General features: G+C 39.7%; 3 protein-coding genes across 3 annotated transcripts; all 3 read left to right on the top strand.

Moving 5' to 3' along the window:
* Positions 1-1,772: 1,772 nt before the first annotated feature.
* LOC139690125 (larval cuticle protein A1A-like) lies at positions 1,773-2,969 on the top strand. Its single transcript, XM_071587414.1, has 2 exons — positions 1,773-1,784; positions 1,992-2,969. Exons 1-2 carry the CDS (start codon positions 1,773-1,775, stop codon positions 2,967-2,969), a joined length of 990 nt encoding a protein of 329 aa, XP_071443515.1.
* A 9,958-nt stretch (positions 2,970-12,927) lies between these two features.
* Positions 12,928-13,792, top strand: LOC139690056 (cuticle protein 21-like). The gene is made up of 2 exons (XM_071587285.1): positions 12,928-12,939; positions 13,151-13,792. The coding sequence occupies exons 1-2, from the start codon at positions 12,928-12,930 to the stop codon at positions 13,790-13,792; spliced, it is 654 nt and encodes a 217-aa protein (XP_071443386.1).
* Positions 13,793-20,300: 6,508 nt separating this feature from the next.
* LOC139689968 (larval cuticle protein A3A-like) lies at positions 20,301-21,227 on the top strand. Its single transcript, XM_071587164.1, has 2 exons — positions 20,301-20,312; positions 20,532-21,227. Exons 1-2 carry the CDS (start codon positions 20,301-20,303, stop codon positions 21,225-21,227), a joined length of 708 nt encoding a protein of 235 aa, XP_071443265.1.
* Positions 21,228-24,227: the final 3,000 nt, after the last annotated feature.

The raw sequence follows: 24,227 nt of genomic DNA, 5'->3' as shown, positions 1-24,227 counted from the left end.
TCTTTGCGCAAGTAAATTAGAATTAATGGAATTTTGTGACAGGCATTTCATAACTAGCCCCGAGGGCAAAACATTTTGGCACACTTTTGTCATCGCCCCACAAAACTTATGTCCAAATTTTTTATCGACTTATATAGTGTTCTATCGTTTTCTTAAATTTTTTGTTCATTTCTTTCCAAGTACAATTTTAGTCAGAGAATTTTAACTAGTTAGTGCTCAATACATACCACGGTGAAAGGTACATTGCTTTCTCGAGTCTTAAATTAACATACACAATTATGTACGGTGCATAAAATGATGAAATGGAAGCGCACCCCAAAAATGATGGCGACGCCACAAATACAGCGCTGGGCAAATCATGATTGGTTTGGACATTCAAAAAAAAAACATATATAACTCAATGTATCGTTCATTTCCACTTGAATATACTGACTATCAATTTAAAACTTCTATAAACACGAAAAAGGAATGAATAAAATGTCAGTGGTTGATAGAAGAATTAAAAATAAAATATAGGAACCCATGCTCAGAACATAAGAGCATTAAACAATTGTTAAAAAATGACTCCGAGGTGGATAAATCTCCATTTGTAGACATGAAAAAACATGACTGGTGTGCCGTCGGAGGAATTGCATATTTGCTAGAATGTAAGTAACGGCGAAGTAATGGATCTGCAGACGCATTCAAGACAAGGCAGACGGGACACGTTATTCCCAAAACGGGAAAATATTCTCACGTCGCTTTCTTTCTTTTTTTCTTACATCGTAGGTTGGCTGATAGCCGGAGAAATCTATCTTAAAAAAGAATTTTATTTATACTGTAGATCAAGATTTGGACCACATTCCCTCTAAAATCGAGCTCATTTGGAAATCACACGTGGAAAGTAACAAGAGACAGAATGGCACCTGTCGCGAAATATTCGGCTCATATGTCGAACTGGTCCTGTGTCGTCACAAACCTGCTGAGAACGATTTCGTTTAATAATAATAAACGAGACTTGTACTTCATAAACTATAGACCTCTAATATTAAGAAAATAAACTTAAAAAATAACTTAATTGGGATTCACAGCGAAGATTTAAAATATTTTATTTAATATTCAATTAAAAACTAAGGAGCCTAGGCGTACACCGCTAAACAGGTGGCGAAACATAAATCAAACGATATTTACACTGAATTAAATAAGTCAGAAGTTCTTCTATTCCAAATTCGATCCAAATGAAAAAGAAAGGGAAAAAAATCGGGGAAAAAATCGACAACATACGTAAGGATCTGATATTACTTGGTCCATAAAATAGCTGTAATTAAATAAGAGGCGTTCAAAATTTCACTAGCATGACTAAGGAAAAAAGAAGTGAAGAAGAAATCACAATAAATCTACGTCAATAAGCTAAAAAATATTTTTTAAACTTGAACACTAGCGAACATGACAAAATTTGAAACACTTGCTAATTGGAAGTATTGAGAGATTGCTAAAATAATGGCCAACACGGTATTCACCACTCGATAAAAAACAGGTGAAAAAGCAAAGAATACAATAAGAGTCAATTGAGTAGCGGAAAAAAGGAGTACGGATAATAAAACTGGTGCAATCTAAATGGCGAGGCATTGGGTGGGGTTCAAGTCGCCGAAAGGTGTGGGAAGGGCCAACGGACACACAAGAAACGAAAGTTCCGTAGCCGGCAACGTATGACAGTGGAATTTGAATACCTATAAATACGCAGTCGATCACCAGGAAGGGTCAGTGTTGAGCTAAGAGTTAACCACACAGCAATGGCATACAAGGTAAGCATTTCTTCGATAGCAAAACCCCCTCCGTATCAAAAAATTCGGGAGGTTGAATAATGGCAAAACTAGCAAACCTATGATCAAATACTAAGTAGTTTAGCAGATGTCCATTAATAATTCGGCATCGCAGCAGAAATATTTATTACCAGGAAATTTATTTACACTCAATATAATTTAATTCATCATTGTCTTTTGTCAACGCAGTTCATCGTCCTCGCCACCGTCGTGGCCGTGGCCCGTGCTGGTCTCGTCTCCAGCCCAGCGGTCGTTGGATCCACCGTCGCCACCTACGGCGCTCCCACTGCGTATGCCGCCCACGGATACGCCGCACCCGCCTTCGCCCGTGCCGCCTACGCCACACCCGCCTTCGCCGGAGCTGCTTATGCCGCACCCGCCTACGCCCGCGCAGCTTATACCGCACCCACCTTTGCCCGCGCCGCCTATGCAGCACCCGCCTATGCCCACGCCGCTCCCCTCGCCTACGCCGCCCCCGTTGCCAAGGCTGTCGCTGTAGACACCGACTACGACCCCAACCCCCAGTACTCCTACTCTTATGACATTCAGGATGCTCTGACCGGAGACTCCAAGAGCCAGACCGAGAGCCGCAGCGGAGACGTTGTCCAGGGACAGTACAGTCTTATCGAACCCGACGGCACCCGCCGTACCGTCGACTACACCGCTGACCCCGTCAATGGATTCAACGCAGTCGTCCACAAGGAAGCCGCCGTCGTTAAGGCCGCCGTCGCCGCCCCCGTCGTCGCTAAGGTCGCCACCCCCGTCGCCGCCTACGCCGCTCCAGTTGCTGCCGCTTACCACGCTGCCCCCGTGGCCGCTGCCTACCAGGCCGCTCCTTACGGCTACGCCGCTAGGGCATACGCTGCCCCCTATGGTTACGCTTCCGGGGCATACGCTGCCCCCGTCGCTGCCTACGCTACCAGGGCATACGCTGCTCCCGTCGCTGCCTACGCTACCAGGGCATACGCTGCTCCCGTCGCTGCCTACGCTACCAGGGCATACGCTGCCCCCGTCGCTGCCTACGCTACCAGGGCATACGCTGCCCCCGTCGCTGCGTACGCTACCAGGGCATACGCTGCCCCCGTCGCCGGCTATGCCGCCAGGACCTACGCTGCCCCCTTCGGCTACGCCGGATACGGTGCCTACGGCAAGACCCTCCTTCACTAATTTACTCCCTTTACGTATGTTGTATCCCCTTGGATTATGATGCTAGTCCATAAAAATAAAAAAAATAAACAAGTCTAAAACACGAGTTTAATTTACGTTATTTCATACTCTATCCAAAATCCAACATGGACTTTACTTCTAATTTGGAGTTTCCAAACTTTCGGTTCCTCAATACTTCTGTATTCGCATATATTTTTTGCACAAAATAAATTAAACAGAGTAGGACTGCTAACATCTCGATACCTGTCGGCGATTTGCCGAGCCAAGTTAAAACTGCAGAAATGATGAAATTCCAAATACCGTATATAGTTCACTTATAATACTCTAAAAGTGAGTGGGGTCATTTGGAAACGATCTTACTTGCTCATTTATAAGGACTTAACTTCGATAGAGCAGATTTGTTAAATAGCTATGAGAAATTAGAGCGACGGAGAGTTTTTTGTAACTTAGCCAGACAGAAGAGAAATAACAAGAGTATAGCTTCCAATAAGATACATAATGTTACATCTTATTTTTGGAATAGAATGAATGATTACAGACTTTGGAATATCTTTATTCTATATAGTAAATAGTATTATTACTAAATATAAATAATATAAACTGTTTTAATAAATATATGCTGTAATATAAATACTCATGCCCAAATTATACTAAGAGAGTAGATGGCTCTCTCACAATGCTTAAGATTGTGAAAAATGGCAATTTAAACAACCCGAACCTCGAAAAGACGACTAACTCTTATACATAAGGATTACAGCGTAAAAAAATGTGTACTGATCGAATCATCAAAACAGCTGGTCCAGCACCATGGCGGAATTGATATTCAGACTCATATAAGAACTAAAATTATCCCTAGTGATTGTTCATGGGTTATATGGTCCTGAAAACCCCAGCCCATGCAGCATTAGTATATCTCAGGACAAAGTAATACTGTTTAAAAAGTGATAATAATATAAGATTTGTCCTTGGGAGATATACAGCTAGTAAGAACGCACACAGTAAACAGCGGTAATAGATAAATGTGATTTTATATCCGAATTACAATTTCATTTACTTATTACAGCAATTCAACTCTGGACGCTCAAATAGTCGTTGGAGTTAGTTACACTTTTTCGATGCTGACTTTCAATACATTAGCAAAGCAATAAAGCCGAAGGTTGACAAGAAAGTTGAAGATAGAGCTCACTTAGTATTGAACATAACGGCGTGTGAAATTCACTCATCAGGGTCGGCGGGAGAGGGGGGCAGTTCCTTTCCCAGAGCCGTCTGGGCTTTCCAGGCAGATCTAGTAACCGTAAAATCGAAAAGCATGCATAAAGCTGAGGATGACCACAGGCGTCACCCAGAATGGTACAAAGGCCCTCCAGTCGGCGGCCCAAACCTCTATCCATTGGACTACGAAGTCCCTTTTCAATACATAATGGTTTCAATTAAAATAACCATTGTAATACTATTGACCGAGGAAACGCAAAATGAAATCCATTCAGGAATAAAGTAATACCATTCTCAAAGAATCACAGAATAAATTACCTTAATTAACTCACATGCATTAAATATATTTATTCATCAACAAATCTCTTACATTTGCATGAAATGTACGCCCACTTGCCCATCTTTGCGTGTCCTACGATACATTTCCTCGCGGAAAATCTCTTTCTTTCTCTTTCCTCTCATGCCTTCATTTTCATTTCCTTTATAATAATTATGGATGTATGCGGCTTGATACGAATACCTGTGTAAGTATATAGAAACGCAAAACATATCCGAATTTCAATGATGTTGCATCAATGATTTTCTTTTAATGGAGGATTTTCATTAAAATTTATCGGATAAAAATTTGTAGAAATGCTGCCATTGGGAAATGAAATCCCTAAATGGAATGGTTCAGATGCCTTTACGGATGAAGGAAGTACTTTTTTCATAATGAACATCCCCTCCATCTAATGGCATGTTAGTAAGACCTTTCCATTCATACTGATCTTCACACAAATGTGCTTACATTCCGTCCTCTTCACAGACATATTTTTCATGGACGGAAAAGAAAAAAAAAACTTTTTTGGAAAATTATGTACATTAATTATTTTATGCTCTGAATTTATCACGTATTGTTCTAAATAAAAACGTAACTTAAGATGCAAAGGAGAGAAATAACTTCTGTGGAAGCAGGAAACTTTTTCCTGAATTCCCAAGAAAAAAAATGAAAATATCAAAAAACTAGTCGCATTAATATATTCCAAGTTCATCGACCGATCCTTACCAAATATGTGAGAGGTTACAGTTAAGGTAGGAGGGAACACACAAGTATTATTGAATGCAATATGATTCGACAAAATATTATGAAATTAATAATAAAAATACATTCAACCAGAGTACTCAATCCTGAGGTTGGTTGCGATGGGTGAGAGTAAATCGAACCCCAGGCTAACCCTTTCTCAATCTCACCACTTGTTAGGCTGTTATTAACAAGACAATCAGAAGTGGCTGATCAGATAAATCACTCGATATTCGAACCCAGGATCCTCAAACACGTCACCCGATATGTTATCAAACCTTCATGAGTTATGCAAAATTTGGGAGAGTTCTTCCCAATTGTGCTCCGAAAAGTATGCAAAGGCTCAACTTTCCAGCATATTCTCGTCTACTCGCAGAATATCAGTCTTCTTCTTTGTTTTTAGCGCTTTTGACCTTCTTTTAGCTCAATAAAACAAATAAAAATTTAAAATTAAATACCATGCTCGCCAAGTACAGTTAGCAGCTATAAGTAGTGTTATTTCAAATGATTTATGAAAAAACCATTACCATAACATTTCGCTCCGATTGATTATTTCTCCGGCGGTCATTAACAATTGATTATTTTGTCTTCGTTTAAAAAAAATGCTTCTTCTTCTCTTTGAGCCTCAAGTCGTTTATACTATCAGCAGAGTTTGGTGGCTCGGCCCATAGATATAGAAGTCATCTTCAATATGAGAAAGATTTCTTGGCGGGTGGGCAATTAACAATTAACAAGCGGAGATGAATGGAAGGCGTAGTATTTTAACATTTAGTAAGATGCCATGAAAATAAAGTTCGCGAAATAGTATTATTCTGTTTAAATACCAATTGTAAACTCCTATTTGATTTCGTCACATAAGTGGCGATTAAGTAATTAAGCAGACACATCTAACATATTTTATTGGCAGTGTAAATTCTCCTATTTAACGGGCTACTACAAGGTAACTACCCAACAGGGGTAGGCACAACTAGGTAAAAACCCAAAATATATCGTACATGCACGATACAAACTATTTGTATCTGTATATATTATACTGTATGTTTCTGTACTTGTGCTGAATACTGTGAAAATATGTACTAATTGTACTTGAAGTGCCTAAATTCTAATGCTCTCTGTGTTCTGTGAATAGTTAAGTATGTAATGTTAAATGCATCATTATGTATCTATTGGATACTTGAGAGTTTATGTTAATAACTGTTTAAAAATCTCATATCGTATATCTTAGGCAATTGAAGACAAAAGGGGAATTAAAGCGTGAGCAGGTATCCCCTCAATCAACATAAAGCAGTGTTCTATAACCATGTATGTTGCTACTGGGATGAACAAGCAAGGGTTGGTTAGGATGTCTCTACTCCTACCAAACCCGTTTAAAAAAAATAAAAAAAACCCTATGAAGCCTTACTGTGACTAGTGCGAGTTTACCGTTAAACGAAACGTGCCAATTACGCGGAGGATCGGATCGCGGTTTGAGCATGAGTGAAGCCAGACGTATTAGTAATATGTGTAACAACAATTATTTCACTTGATGTAGCGGAGAGCGGGAAATAAACACAATTTCAAAGAATAGCATCAAAAGGAGTGACGTAAACTAGAAAAATCTAAATGATGTCACATATGCTATAAAAATCAGGACACGACAATCTTATAACCACAGGAGAGCAGAGTGTTATCATAGGAAGTACGTAGATATTTCGTTTAGAAGGGTGCCTTGTTGACCAAGGTCATTTTGCACCACACACAGCCTATTTAGATTTCATATTATAATATTTGCATAGTTAAAAATCGATAAAAACATCTAGTTTAAATACTTGACTCTTTTAAGAATATTATTAAGTTGCTGACGTTCTCACGATTATCACCTGGAATATGGCATGCTACAGCCTTAATGTTCAGCATTCCCCGCTAAGCGCGATACTTTTCACATTCCTTGCTAAGCCCGATACTTTTCACATTCCGTCAGGACATGCCACACACTTTATGGAAAGTCGAAATTGTTGCAGTGGGGCTGCCTATTCTTACGAAAATAGATACGAGTGGGTGAGATTACAATGTCCGATCCTCGTGCGAGTGACTGCGACCTCGACTACTCCTGCCGGAAGTAGGCGAAGCTAATTTCACGGACTTCATTTCACTAAGTTGATTGCTCGGTAATAGCCTCCAACATTCCCTCCAACGCGAAAGAGCCGCGTTCCTCAACGTAACCATATTGCCTTCCATAGGTAGGCACTAAATAAGAGGAAACCTCAGGGACATTCAAGGCTTCTTTGGACGCTTTGTAGGCCTTTACGTTTCAGCTATCCCAATGCGGCGGGGACACCTCAAGCACATTATTTCTACATCCTTAAAAACACATTCCTTTAAACTTGACCTTCTTGGACAAGAAGAGCCTTATCATTGAAGAAGGAAAACAAGGTAAATGGTAGTAAGATCTGGATTTGGGATATTATTTATGTTATTCAGCTAATTTGTAAACGCTCTGATTCATAAGCAACATATAAAGAAACTATCGAAAGACAAGGGAATTCATCTAATTGAGTACACTCTTTAAAAAAGAATGTTTGATATGCAGATAAGACAGTAATAACAACCAGGGGCAAGCCCATAGTAACCACCAAAATTTAGTAGTAATCAAATACTTTCAATTACAGAAACCAATGAAAGCAGTGGGTAACCATTGAAAGATAAAATAACGACGAAAAACCAGCCGAAGATTTTTTATAGCTAAATAATCATTTTAATGAATTCTGGAAAAATAATTGCAAGCTGAGAGGAATAAAGACTCGATCGATAGAAGCTGGATACCCCTAAATAGTGAAATAATAAAAAAAAACTGAAAACATGAATCTCAGCAGTTGTTTCCTTACTCAGATAAAGTATTAGTTAGAGAGGAGAAGAGGAGAAAGTTCAAAAATTTTATTAATCGGAGGGGAAAAAACCGAAAAGATAAACCAACCAAATGACACCAAGGCTAAAAAAATGGATGAAGAACCTGTTTGAGGAAGATCATAACATAACCTTCCGCAAGGAAAACTTGTGAAGCAGCTTACAGAAACGTGAGATACCACTTCAGTATACAAACACCAAAGTTCAATAACATCCAAAAGGATCATTATGAAACTCTCACTAAAGATGGAAATAGAGTGAAATTGAAAGTTTGGAGAGCAACTGACGACGGAGAGTAAGGAAATGCAGGCATTCAAATGAAGACACGATGATAGTGAGAAAGAGAATCACTACTCGAGGATGAATTTGACACTGCAGTGAAGGGCATTCGTGATAACAAATCAATAGTGATCCAAGAAAAACATCTGAACTAAGGAAATGCTGGTGATTAACACTTTATCGGGGCTCCACGGACTAGTGTGTAATTCTTTCAATTAGGTATATTGACGGACGATAAAATCGTAATCTCTACTTTATCCAAAGAGAAAGGACACTGTGAAAATTTGTTCCCGTTCGTAGGGAAACGATTTAATATAACTTATGAAAAAAATATTCCGAAGAAATTTGTTCCCTCCATGGCTGGATATTCAAAGGCCATAACCGAGGATTTATTTGGATCTAAAAAACAGAGGAGGAATAAAGGCTATGTGCTTGCTCTCAGATTAATCGCAGGAAAAATCACATCGCGAAGTAATTAGAGCAAGCATAAATTAAGTTTGGGTTCTGGAGGAAAATCGAATAAACTACAGCAGCAAAAGGTTTACACTGGCTAAATTGTAGACAGTATTCATGTAGAGAAAAACCAAAACAAAGGACGCAGGACGTTGGGAATATTTAACATAACCGTCGCTATTTAACTCAAATGACAAAGTGAAAGACAAACGTGTGCGTAGAAATAGGGAGAAATCATAACAATATTGAGATTACGAACTACTACACTTATATTTGCATCGAAATTTCTACCGAGAAGTAAGACTTGGCAAGGATGTTAGCGTTCATGGAGAAGAGAAAGAAAAAAGAACAACCTGAAATAATACAATTTGAAGACCCATACATTGGATTCAAGCGTAAAAAATGAATATTTTAAAAATTAGGGAAGGCACCCCTTCGTTATGAATGCAAAGAACACTTTCTGTTAGAAGCAACAACCAAACCTTAAATACCTCTAGCCAGGAAATACGAGAACGATTCAGTAAGTAAGATGCCTCCTTTAGTGCGACTGAGAGATGTAAGAAATAGCAGCGTGAGGAAATTCAATGGATTGGGCGACAAAATTAATACGTCGCCTAAGAGTTACCGAGGGAAAAATTCCATTGAAGACATAGCAATGATGTGGGAAACTAAATGCGTTCATCATGGATGTAACATCATTTCTTAGACACCGCAAACGGAGGAAGAATACCATGGTACGTACAGGATGATTTAAAATAGCCAAGTGATGAAAGACGTTTGTGCTAGATTACGAAGGAAGGGATAAAGGAATTGGCTGCGCAATTCATTACCTTCAATACCAGTGGACATATTTACCACACTGAATGATGCTCCTTGGGCATCACATCACAATTCACATTTGGTCCAATGAAATGCATCTTGAGGATCCTAGGGCAGTGCAATACTTTTTTCTTTCTAAGCCATTTTCAGGAGTGCGTCAGTCCAGTCGGTAGAGCGCGGGGTACTAACCGGAGGGTATAGGTTAAATTCCCTGTGACGCCTCTAGGCCCCTCAGCTTCACCTAAGCCGTGTCATTTTTGGTCACAGGATTTTCCTGGTAAACTATAGGCGGCACATGGAAAGGACCTGGCCCCCCCCTACCCTGTTAATGCGAGAATTTCCTGCGCTGTAAAGGATTTAGTGCGAGGTGACCTCTCCCCTTACCTATCCAACCAACCCTCGGGTTATTCATTGTGTTGTGATTTCATCTTGAAAAAAAAAATATTCTTGTTTTCGACAGACTCAGAGGATGGCCTGATTACTTACACTGAATAACCCCTAAAACGTGTTTAATTCATAATTCTGGAATGAGAGTGGACAGCTCTCATTTCTGTGCTACCAGTCACTTTCTCGCAAAGTTTTAATAATCACACAATTTCCCGTTTGGATTTTTAGATAAGGTTGTTCAGAGACATTACACGGGTTTTTAAGCCAAAACCCTCCGTCCAGGAACTCATATGTGACATAATTTCCTCTCCTGGGGACATGAGCATAACTAAAACCCTAGGTTTTTGTAGGAGTCTAGATAATGTAACTATTCGGTAGGTTCTACCCCAAATAGAGATATATGTATTCTTAAAAGTACATTTTGAGGAAATATACTCATATCAGCGAGGCAAGTAATAAATAGTGTCGTAGTAATATTTCCTCAAATAATACCCCTAAAAGCTATCGGTAGGCTCGTAATAACGTAAGTTCATTAAATACAGGGAAAACATCATTAGGAATGTAAGAATATTACGGTTTTAACTATTAGCAAGATGCCAACTATTTACTACTTAATTCTCGCATTGAAAAATCGCAGTGAAAATATAAACAATTTTAACCGGCAGTTTCTGATAGATATGATATTTTATGACGAAGCGCAGTCTTATATTAAAATAAAGTTTGAAAAGATTACTTGAAAGAATTTTAATGCTTTTGAAAATGAGTTTGAACCATTTACAGAAGAATCATTAGAATAGAAATTTTACATAAAATATAGTTGGGAGCTATCTCAATCCACATGACGAAATTTACCAGGACAAGTGGACGTCGGAGAAGTAAATGAAAGCTAGAAACTGTTTTACGGGAATTGTCGACTAATGAATGATGAATGAACGAAGAAAAGTCACCTCGCTTTGACACCGCATCTTGAGAATTTCTGTAAGTTTTTAAGCAAATCCGAGACCTATGCGCATAAGACCTTTGAATAGAAAATGAAGAAAGTAGCTTTAATTTCGAGCAGCAAAATTTGTCAATCATTGGTACGAGAGAAAGTAAAATACATTCGCAACGGTAAAAGTAGAATGGGAAACTCCATGTGAAATTAGGTCACGGTTAGGGATTTTTAGATCACACACATGCTCGCATTTTACGAAAGCTCATTTATGTGAGTAGGTATTGCCAATGGGGAAACACAGAGGAAATTAAATGACGTAACCAAAGAAATAATTGAAAATATTTTTTTCCCCACATCCATGTACTATGAACAGTATTGAACCCGACGGTTTGTTACGACAAAAGCTTAAGTAAAGAAATCCCTGCACTAATATTAAGACGTGTGAAATTCACACATGACGGGGTCAGATTATTTCCCCACGGAACCTTTCGCTCCCTAATGTTGTAAAAAACGAAATGTCTCTTCGCTGAAATCATTACAGGCTGAGTTTACCAGAATTTGAACTCGGGACTCCGCAGCCAGTTGCCAAACGCTCCACCGAATATGCCACCAAGTCTCCATTCTTGCTTTTTTCACACGAAAATTGGACAGAACTCAACGGGTCAAATGACGGGACAACATCATTGCACAATGGTCCTTTCCTTGGACTCTCAAATCCCTCGTTCACCTTTCAGCTATTTCCTTATTTCTTTCTTTCGTACCTATCATCAAACCTACAGACTATATATCCTTTGCCATATATTACACTACATTGTACATGCATACCAATGACGCATTTCTACGGCATCTGCTCTGTGAGTTTGAAAAAAAAGGGGCTGAGAACTGTACAAAGAGAGCCTATTAGTCAGTTTACAGCCTCAAGGTCAGGAATAACTGACGAATTGCGACCTGTCTTTGATTTTCAGCGGGGAATAGCTGGTGCCTCCGTGGCTTTCCTCCCCTTGAGCGTTCTCTCTCCTGCAACCATTTCAAGGCCTCGCCTCATAACTCCCACCACGACCTGTTGCTAGGGTCCAATCCTCACTCACGATTTCTCCGGTCCCTAATGTCGAGTATTGCGGAAACCTCCAGTTGAGGACCGGAGGAAAGGAAGGGGAAGAGATGAACAAACATTATTGGACCGAAACGGAGAGGCTGACCCACAGAACGCGTATGGAACGGGAGAGAGGGAAATGAAGGACTAAGAAAATGAGAACTTAACATATTAATTCCCTTCGATGCAGTAAAAAAATTCAATGCAAGAGCGCATTTTTCCTGAAGACGGATTAATTCAAGCCGTCTTTTGAATGCGGTTGAATTACGATCTGAATAATATTTAAATCATTTAACAGCATTTTTTAAGAAACAACAACTTAAAAAATCAGTTAAATTTACCTAGTACGCGGAAATCGAAACCACATCTTCTGGATGAGCAGGCTTACGACATCTTGCGTCAGCAGTGCGCCAAAAAAATGAAAAAAATAGATAAAAAATTACGATATTGCCAATTTAATAATCAATGCGTGCTATTCAAATTAAAATATTGGAAATCGAAATATGCCAAATAAAAAATACACCAGTAACGAGAGAGCGAAAATAGAGAATCCATCGAACAAAGTATTCATAGGTGTAGGTGGGGTGAACAAATAAAAGAATACCTGACATATTACGACAAGAGAGATAAAAAAATGAGATTCAAGAATGAAAAAAGGGCGTTAGCTAAATGGCAGAGAGGTGTGCAAAGACGCTGGAAGGAGTGGGAGAAACCAAAGGACCGGGAAGAAACGAAAGTCTTTGGACAGCCACGCACGAGGGAGGAATTCGAATCCGTATAAATACGCAGTCGATCTCCAGGAAGGGTCAGTGTTAAGCTAAGAGTTAAGCAAATAGCAATGGCATACAAGGTAAGCATAACTTCGGTAGCAAATGGATTACGCCGGTCAATTTTTCGAGATTTTACATTGGACGTTGGATAATAGTGGTTAAAAATCTAGAGATTAAAAAGAAATAGTTTAAATTTTCGGCAATGCATAAGGAATAAATTTTGCCAATGAACGTTTTCCCGTTTGAAGACAAAACTTTAATTTAATTCATCGTTGTCCTTTGCCATCATAGTTCATCGTCCTCGCCGCCCTCGTGGCCGTGGCCCGCGCTGGTCTCGTCTCCAGCCCAGCGGTCGTTGGATCCACCGTCGCCACCTACGGTGCTCCCGCCGCCTACGGATACGCCGCCGCACCCCTCGGCTACGCCGCTCACGGATACGCCGCACCCGCCTACGCCCGTGCCGCCTATGCCGCACCCGCTTTCGCCCGTGCCGCATACGCCGCACCTGCCATTGCTCATACCGCATACGCCGCACCCGCCTACGCCCACGCCGCTCCCCTTGCCTACGCCGCCCCCGTCGCCAAGGCCGTCGCCGTCGACACCGACTTCGACCCCAACCCCCAGTACTCCTACTCCTATGACATCCAGGATGCTCTGACCGGAGACTCCAAGAGCCAGCACGAGAGCCGCAGCGGAGATGTCGTCCAGGGATCTTACAGCCTCTTGGAGGCCGACGGAACCCGTCGTATCGTCGACTACACCGCTGACCCCGTCAACGGATTCAACGCAGTCGTCCACAAGGAAGGTGCCGTCGTTAAGGCCGCCGTCGCCGCCCCCGTCGCCGCCTACGCCGCCCCCGTCGCCGCTGCCTACCACGCCGCTCCCTTCGGCTATGCCGGATACGGCGCATACGGCAAGACCCTCCTCCACTAAATACTCCTCACTTCCTATTCCCTTGGATTAAACTTTTGGTCCATGTAAATAAATAAACAAATAAATAAAACTCTCAGTTTACATTATGTAAGACTTCTCATTTACTCATTATTTTTATCTTAAGTATTCTATCTCAAGGAGCAAACGAGGTATTTAATGAAAGATCATTCGAGGGAATCGATTGATTCTAAAGATGTTAATTTTAGTTTTTGCTATTTCAGTCCCTTCCAATTATTCGGAAACTGATCTCAATGTATTCTGATATGCAATGCAGAGGCGAACCATAATATCGGCCCTTGTTCAGATTTATCGTCGCTGATAATGCGCCATGTGTGGCACTGAAATGCACCATTTCAGTGCCACACAGGATTTTTAATTAATCTATGGCATTTTCTGAATTACGCACGATGATACAAATTGATTCTTTTCATTAATATTAACACCAAAATACAAGTATTTTTCCATTTATTATTACCTTATAGCATACTATGACGACTTCAGAATGTCACAAATCTTACTAAAAACATGTCGCATTGCTATACTGGATACGGATACTACTACTACTACTCGTACTTCTTGGTGCAAATTAGTGCATAGACCCTTTCGAGGAATGTCCACCAAGTAGAAGAATTTTTGCTAAGTGAAAACAAAAATTTACGGAAACCTTTAAGTACATAATAAATATCATATCTGCCACCTGTCTGCTGTGAGAATGATGATAGACGGATATCAAAAGGCAACTTTCCATCGAATTTTCTCTTTAATTTAAAAGCCAAAGATCATTAAAATGTAAAAACCAGTCTTTCGACCAGAACTAAGGGTATGGTTAACGTCGAAGAATATAAGAAACTAATAATAAAACTATAATAATAACATCAACTTGAGTTTTAAGTATTTCTAAATCTGTAGCCCTGGGCACTTTTAATTAGTTCTGTTACATAACTATACAAAAGTGGTCGCCCATGGAGCAGAATAATACCAGGCTTCCAGCAATAAACGATATTGACCTTTCACGTTTAATAAAATCACTCAAAGGGGCGATTATTTAAAGAAATTATCCATCAAATTGAAGGGAGAATGTCCCTCATGGAAAGGATTTTTAACGATTTTCAAAATGCACAATATGCCCTTCACCTGTCAACATTTCCATTTCAAATTCATCTCAATCACTGATAAGAGTGAAATAGTTTCTCATCAAATATCAACGAATAGTTTTTTTTGTCTTAAACAAAGCTGATTTAATGTGATTGGTTCAATTGATATCGACTCATAGTGCCATTTATAGTAATGTGAAGAAAAATATATAAATATGGATGGGTAATCCAAAAGAAGCTAATGAGAAATGCTATGCTTCAGACAAGATTTCGTCATCATAGCATCTGGTTTAATGGTATGCCCCATTTTACTGCAACCCCGTGAATAATATTTTCCTCTTTTGATATCATATCCCTTCACATTCCAGGTATTTCGACCACATTACAGCCGTTGATATAAAAGAAAATACCATATCAGTATTAGTATACAACATTTCTCGCATTCAAACTTGTATTGGATACGACAAAGATTGAACTTTCACAGTCCAACAAAAAGGTTCAACAAGATTGTGAAGAAAAAATATTTTCCCGATAGCTTACTAAAAAATGTTTGGCCTAAAAAAATTTAAGATGAAGTCATATCTGCAATAACAGACATTCAGACTTCCTACATCACAAAAGCAACAATATTTGCAAATAAACTCTACCATCTTACCCAATTGAAAATTACTACAAAAATTACAACAGAAATTACAACATGCGTTATGGGAAGAAACGTGCACAATAATATAAATTACTGACGGAAGATTTCATAAGACTTCATCTAAAAATTATAATGAAATAAATTATATCCGAAAGCAACCAAAATACGTTTCAAAATGAAGCAAATACAGCAGATTCTGAGTGCAGCCATAAAAAGTATTAATTAATCATAATCGTAAATATCCATTCCTAACGGCGAACCGTGACAATAGATTTAACACATAGAACCCGATAATGTGAATTAAGAGCCCCACATAAACGCAATGTTTTATTGTATTTTAGCATCATTATTGATGAAAACGATACTAATTTCAAATTATTTAAGGAATTTCAATTATTTGCTGCTAGATCTACAATTCAAACGTATGACTACATTGAGTCTTCTATCAAAGTTTCTAGATATATTTAAAACGCAATTGACTCACCTTCATGACTAAGCCTCAGAATCATATTCTTGCAACTTTTCTTTCATTAATAAAACACACGTTGACTTTCATCGTTAATAGATATGGAAAATCAGATACAAGAAATCATACCAATATTCGATGCTATACGATCCTGAAGTCCATACCTATACTAAGATTCTCCAAACAACCACATTAAGAAATTCATCGACGCGTTAATTTATTCTCTATCCGGAATAAATTCGTAAATAATTTATTCTTCATTTCTGAGAGAGAAAACGAAGGCGCGAATATAATCTATATTCCCTTGTTGTGGAACTGAAGAAAAATAATTTAGAACAATGATTGAATCAAACTGCCAATTCGAAATGTAGTCATTAAAGAACGCAGAAAAATTTCAGGTAGGTACAAAAAATGTAAAGAATAAATAATTTTGTATATTTCAATAGTTTTAGAGATTAAAGGTATTATTATCCGCATTATTATTAAGTAGCCTACTGCTTAAAGCGAATTCATGGAATAGATTGAACACCGAAATATTTCTTAGTCTCTCTCAAGAATAATGAATATGTGAAATGAGACACTGAAAAAACCCTTCATGTATTCAGCATACTTTCTTCCTCCATTTATTCATTCCACCTTCCCAACCCTTTTCCTACCCTTACCTTACTTGCCTAATATTATCCCCTAAATCACAGTCTTAAGTATTCCATCGCCAACGAAAATACTCCGCGACCAGATTTCCTGCCTCATTTAGACCTATCCAATAACCCCCTCTCCTCCACCGCAATTCCAAGCACTTTATTTTCATCTTGTTCCAAGGACCATGTTTTCGTACCAAGAAAAACCACTCTCAATATCAAAGTTTTCAATAATCTTTTCTCAACATCCTCACTCAACGTCCCAGTAATCAATTCCCTACTCTTTGTGAAAGCTTCTTTCCCAAGCACAATTCCCCTAATCATATCCATTCTGCCTTGACCATCTTGGTACAAAAAACTGCGAGCAAGGGTATAGCGTTCCACGTACTCTAGTTTTTGCCCTTCTATATTAACCTTTGACTTGGTATTCCTCATTCTCAAAAACCTCATTAAATCTGCTTTGTTTACATCTATTCTCATCCGACACCTGTGACAATGATTTCCTAATGTTCTTCGCAACAACTGTAACCCGTCTGCTGACTGAATAACTAAAGGTTGATCATCCACAAACCTGGTTTTATGAACTCTCAACCAGCTTTCAATCCAATCTCCACTTTTTCCATGCCTCATTCACCATTACCTCACCTTATATGTTGAAAAGCATAATTATTAATGGACACCGCAGTCTTCCACCTTTTCTTTGCACTTAACATCACGACTCTTCATTTGCAACTCACACCTGCGTAGTCTGAGATCTGTAAATGTCGCGGTCAAGTCGCCTATCCCTCCAACCTGATCCCATCTTCAGTAATAGTCGTACATCCATCAATTTAATAACTAATTCACTTTTACAAACACCTTCTCGAAATCTTATAAACAAACAAATACATCCCGATTAATAACAGAGACGACAATTATTAAAATTTTTCACTTAATAAAGATTTATTTCCGAATATTTTCGACATACTACATGATTTTCAAGTTACATTCAAGTAAAATGATGAAGTATGTCGAAATTAGTGGGAAATACATCTTTATTAAATAGAAAATTTCCATAGTTTTCGTCTATGTTACTATGGAAAAGTTCCACCACATCACATCTGAAACTATAGTTTAAATCCTAATTGTTCCCCATGTTCTATTGGTGATCTCATTATTGCTACAGGAACACGTGGTCCTCTCCCTTTCCTAAACCCAAACAAATCACCCCTAAATAATAATTTGCCCTCCTCTACGCCCTCTAGTGAGGATCATACACAACACTTCAGCTGTGTGCGAAATCAATTTCATTGTTCTACGATCCTCACCGATGACGTTGTCCCATCTTTTTCGACAGCCTCCGTATCTCTAGCCTCACTCATATATATTCTATAATGGCAGTATACATAGTAGAATTAATAATCATAAGTATAGCAGAAATAACAAGAGAAATATAAAAAATTACAATGGAAAAAATAGGTAGGAACTGTAATATTTATGACAGCTTTTGAAACTGTTAAGTAACAGAAATTCTAGATAAGACATATGAATTACTGAAGCTGAAGTTACTGGTATCATTGAAGTGGAAGAATAAGATTACCTTGCAAACTAAGAATACATTAGTTTGATCGGTGCATTTTCTTTGAAAACGTTTTGATCGGAGAGCAACAACTGCTGCATTAATATCATTACACATGAATGTCGTCATCCCCGATATATGTAATCTCTAACATTATTAAACCTTTTGATATTGAATATATTGATCAAGCTCCGACCTCTTTATTTGAAGGCAAATTCAGTCGAATTCCGTAATGTACAAAGTTTTAAAGTAACTCCGCTGAAAGTTGAGGCCAAAAATGTCGAGCCTACGGATGATGGAGAAATTTGGCGAAACTTGTCACACAATCCGAAAGTACGTACGTTTAACATGGTGTAAGACAAAGAAAAATGCTTCTGGCAAAGGGGCGTTGGCAGATTCCTATAAGAAAAAGGAAACCTATTGATACACAGATAAAAACGCAGTTAAAAAACGGATAAGGAGCTTGCTCCAAAACTTATCAATATCATTCTCAACTTTAAATGCATCCTCGCCAGTACCGTGTTTCATGCATTTTGGCCAACCTGAAAAATTCCGTCGGTTCTGGCAAGGTAATTGTGGTAACTGCCCAAATGTCAGTTCCTGTACGCCCTTCCAATATTTTTAAGGTCATGAGAAATCCATCATGACGAGCCCAAATCATCAAATAGGTTTTCTGATCGAAATGAGGGTTGCCTTCAGGACTTTACCTTCCCCTCGGCCTTAAATCCCCTTCAGGGTGATTCCAAGGCCTTCGTTTCCGACCACACTGCCAGGGTCCAGCCCGCACTTTCGGGATTTCTCTGGCCCTTCTGAGAATGTTACCTTTCGCAATCCGGAAACCTCCACGCGAAGAATGGAGTAAGAACGAGGCGGGGAGACATGTGGGTGGGAGGGAGTGGGGAAAGGAGCAGGCGCTCGAAGGTGGCGGGGCAGCGGGGTGAGAGGAGGGAGGTAGGGAGGGGTAGAGCCGGGGGAACACAAGTGAACCGGGACGGAAAGACACGGAAAATAAAAGGTTAATGAAAAAGGATAACACCAATAGCGTTGCCAAATGAAAAAAAACTACATTACATTTTATGAATACTATTTTTTGCTTCAACTTATAAGTACGCCACATTTCATAAAGGTCAAACATGTGTTCTCAGTTCTCTTAATAAATGAACGTGTTTCAAGTTACTCCCATAAAGAAATGATGTCATAAAGAGATCTATGCGCTCAGAAAAATCGATGGTAGGATGGTTAAGTTAGTAAGTGTAATTTTCAGTTTGTATTTCATTTGAATATATCTAAAATATAGAATCAAACAAAAAATAAAGCAAGAGTAACGCAAGATAGAAGGGTAAACTATCAATAGGGCTTACAAATCCGGGCAAAATTATCCAAAAATATTGTTTTGGTATTGCGGAGAAAGGATTAGAGGTAAATACAGCCTTAAAATTAAAGAAGGGTCTAAGCATGTACGATGCAAAGAAAACGACAAACCCGCCGAAGACCATCATCCGATATATAAATAACCATCAAAGAAAGGAAAAATGGGAAAACCACTGGAAGGAGATTTATACAAGCTGCAAAGATTTGCTGGACGAAAAATATTGTATCCTGAGAGAAGTTTGAAATGAAGTATAGCCAGCAAAGTAAAGATAACATGCAACAGGTTCCAAAAAGCGCAACATAATTGTGCAAAGTATTACACAAAATGTCAGTTTTGAAAAAAACCCCAAGGCAAACGAAGGTTCATAAAACTAAAGAAAAATGAAACGAATTATTTCATTAATCGGTAACTTGCTTTTCAACATTGCCTACAAATAGCAAATTATTCAAAGGTGAGCTGGTATTAAAAATCTATATCAGCGGAAATGTCAGACGAAATAAAAAATTATTAGTCGAATCACTTGAGAGGTGAAAAAAGCAAACTGAGATAAGAATTGGGCGTTAGCTAAATGACCGAAAGGTGTGCAACGATGGGGAAGGAAGGGGAGGGAACCAAAGGACCGACACGAAACGAAAGTCTTTCGGCGGCCATGTATGGGGGAGGAATTCGAATCCGTATAAATACGCGGTCGGTCAACAGGAAGGGTCAGTGTTAAGCTAAGAGTGAACCACACAGCAATGGCATACAAGGTAAGCATCACTACGTCTTGGAATGGATTACACCCTCCATAATTCAGAGGTCTTGAGTTGGAAGTCGGATTAACAGTGATAATCGTATTTACACGATTTACATATTTTAACGATTAAGAAAACAAAGAAAATAAAATTTGAATATCCAAGAGGATTATCATTAGCGAATTTTCAACGGATAATTTTAATTTAATTAATCATTGTCCTTTGCTATCATAGTTCATCGTCCTCGCCGCCCTCGTGGCCGTGGCCCGCGCTGGCCTAGTCTCCAGCCCAGCGGTCGTTGGATCCACCGTCGCCACCTACGGTGCTCCCGCCGCCTACGGATACGCCGCCGCACCCCTCGGCTACGCCGCTCACGGATACGCCGCACCCGCCTACGCCCGCGCCGCCTATGCCGCACCCGCCTTCGCCCGTACCGCATACGCCGCTCCCGCCATTGCCCACGCCGCTCCCCTTGCCTACGCCGCCCCCGTCGCCAAGGCCGTCGCCGTCGACACCGACTTCGACCCCAACCCCCAGTACTCCTACTCCTATGACATCCAGGATGCTCTGACCGGAGACTCCAAGAGCCAGCACGAGAGCCGCAGCGGAGATGTCGTCCAGGGATCTTACAGCCTCTTGGAGGCCGACGGAACCCGTCGTATCGTCGACTACACCGCTGACCCCGTCAACGGATTCAACGCAGTCGTCCACAAGGAAGGTGCCGTCGTGAAGGCCGCCGTCGCCGCCCCCGTCGTCGCTAAGGTCGCCGCTCCCCTCGCCTACCACGCTGCCCCCGTGGCTGCCGCTTACCACGCCGCTCCCGTCGCCGCTGCCTACCACGCCGCTCCCTACGGTTATGCCGCCAGGGCTTACGGTGCCCCCCTCGGCTATGCCGGATACGGCGCCTACGGCAAGACCCTCCTCCACTAATTCCTGCAATACCTTTACCCTCCCCCCTTTTTTGGATTACATTGTGAATCCATGTAAATAAAAAAATAAACAATTAGTTTACTATAATGCTGCATTATAATTTCTGCCATTGAATGCACTACCGCTGATCAAAACACCCAATGAATGAACTAAAAACCTAGATCTCTTTTATAATTCTGGGCTAATAAAAAATTCCAATGAAGGTACACATGACGTAAATTACACGATATTACTTCAAAGTATCCAAGAAGTAACAAAAACAGAATGTTTCATACATAAAGTATTCATAACTACGCAAAATATGATTATTCCGAAAATGAAAATTTTTACTTTGAGCTTGAATGGACAAAGGACATTTCTTAACAAAAAAACAATTTGTTATCCTTTCGGGAATTTGCCTAGGTGATATTGTAGTTTCGTTATGCTTTTGATTTTGTTTCAAAATCATCCAACAGGTATTTTTTCCGATATTCTCTTTATTATCCTCCCCGTGCTATTCAAATTTATAAAATCGTTTCACATTAAACTGAAGTGAATTCCTAGAGCAAATCCATAATAGAGCATTTTTGTTTCAATCCTTTAATTTGTTCAGAGATGATAATCCATTCCTCCAAACCAAATTTGAACGCACAGAGCCCAACTCACAAAAATAATGAATAGGTCTTGTTTTGTGGGTACTTTTGCATTCAGATCCCAACTACAAGACTAATTTTAGATTTTCTCTCCTGTGTAGCACTTGATGTTTTTTTTATTTTATGAAGTTACCAGGAAGTGTATATCTCACGCGCATTGACAAATTGAAATGTCCATGTAAGGCTTTTTATTTGGAATTGAAATCGGAAGAGACAATGACGTAAGATTTCAGAATTGAAACGAAAGCTATGGCAAGGTATCAACGCCATTCGAAACAAATATTTACGTAGCTTTGGCGTGCTGTCAACAACGCCACAGGATCCAAGTTGAATGATTGCCTGTGTCACTATTTTATTATTTCCTTAAACCACCGAGTGGGGGAGATGAGATACGAGAATGTTAATTTCAAATAAAATACAACTCTGGAGTCTAAAATAGTCCATAAAATGCTTTATGAAATATGTGATTTATTCTTTAACATAAATCGGCCCGCTAAGCGAAAATATGTTTCAGAATTTTTCTCGAAGTAAAAGCTAGCCAAACGATATTCGGTTACGGCTTACACCATCACCATTAAATAAATACCAACCAATCGAGTTTAACACAATGAACGATGGGAAACAAGGAATAATTTAACCTCGAATGACTCCGGTGAGCGATATCACAGCTTTGGGGAATTCACTACCGAACAGATAGATGTACTAGGGATCTTTTTTTCTTAGCCAAAACTTGACCTCAACAGTAAGAAACAGACGGATGAAATGGCTGACTTCCCGTAAATAAAACGAAAGCTAACGCGAATAATCACCCCAATGAGTGAAGAACGAACACCCTAGGCCGAACGGCAGTGGGTGTTCTCCAAACTGTCCTCCTATCGGCATGAATATTGAGATGTAGATAATTGGTACTTAAAACACACATATGATCCGAGACCAAAACTTCGTGCGGGCCATCCTGAAGGATATGCAGCCCTACGGACATAACGGCCAGAGTGATTAGATAACATGCACCAGCCGGTGGGGCCGTTAGAAACGGATGGATCATTCGAGCGTCTCGCTCGACTTAACCATTCGATCTAAACACAGCGCAGACTTATCAATGGTGTCCATCTATGCCGTTCAGTATCTGAATGAGTGGAGAAAAGAAAGAGTGCATAACCGAATTTCAGGGTCATTAGTATTTTTTAATTAAATTCTACGCCGTGGATTCAATTAAAACTGAATACGTCCAGTGTGCATGATCTCAGGAAATGATTTCAAGAATATCTCACTCCCTATTCCAGCGAATTAATTCGCGACTACTACTGGCGGCCTAAGTTTTCAAGGAAGGGCACACTTCAAGTCACGTCTTACTTCGGTGGATACAAACAACTACAAGATACAATTATAAACAATTATATTTAGCCCAAATCTGCATGATTAAATCTATTGCAAGTTGAGAATGATGTTCCTTTAAAGCTGGAACAGGAGACCCAACTGCTAGTGCACACGACCCAGCAAGACAAATCCATTCATCGTCGTTACTACTGGGGATTAGGTGACAATACAATTTCTATTGGAAAGCGAGCAGAAATCGAGTCAATTAACAAATAAAAGGTAAAATACAGAAAATAGTAAAGGAAAATTGAAATTTATCCAACAAAAAAACAACAAATGAAAATAATCACGTGAGGTGTATTACAAAATTCGGTCACGTACTACGGCAGGAAGCGATTATTTCGCGAATGTACGCGGGATATTCGAAAAGGAACAGCGGTCTACCTGTGAATACTGGTATATTAAAACGTTGGCAGGTCAGAACAAAGTTACTCGCATGCGGCTTCATCTATTGATTGATTCAGAAGCAACCGAGCTTATTGCTTTGATTTAGTAGTCGTTTTCCAGTCGATAATGACAGTAACAACGTCCACGAAAATCATTGCTCCCGCCAGTTACTGTGTGCGTGCTGAGATTCGACTTTTGTGTGCACAAGGATTTTCAGCTGCTCAAATTCATCGGGAGTTGTGCCTTGTTTCTTGACCCACCGTAACGATTGAAGGTTAAGTTAGATAATGGTTCCAATACTTCATAAATGGCCGCACAAATATGCATGATTAAGAGCGAACTTGAAGGCCTAGAATATCATTCAACAATTGGTCCAAGTTCTGCGATCTGATCGAATTCTGACGATTAGAACTCTGGCTGAAAATTTTTCTCTTTTTCGACGCATCACTATTTACACGATTATTACGGAAAAGCTCGAATATCAGATATTGTGTGATGGGTGTGAAAAATGCTTCCTGACCAACACAAAGGAAAACAACGGGCGGACGGATGTTTTTGGACCGCTAACCACGGTCACGACACAACACCTAGCGACTATTTTTTC

Source organism: Hetaerina americana, unplaced genomic scaffold (assembly GCF_022747635.1).
Source record: "Hetaerina americana unplaced genomic scaffold, ioHetAmer1.1.p SCAF_1, whole genome shotgun sequence".
NCBI classification, from domain to species: Eukaryota; Metazoa; Arthropoda; class Insecta; order Odonata; family Calopterygidae; genus Hetaerina; species Hetaerina americana.
This window is presented reverse-complemented; position numbering and strand designations above follow the sequence as displayed.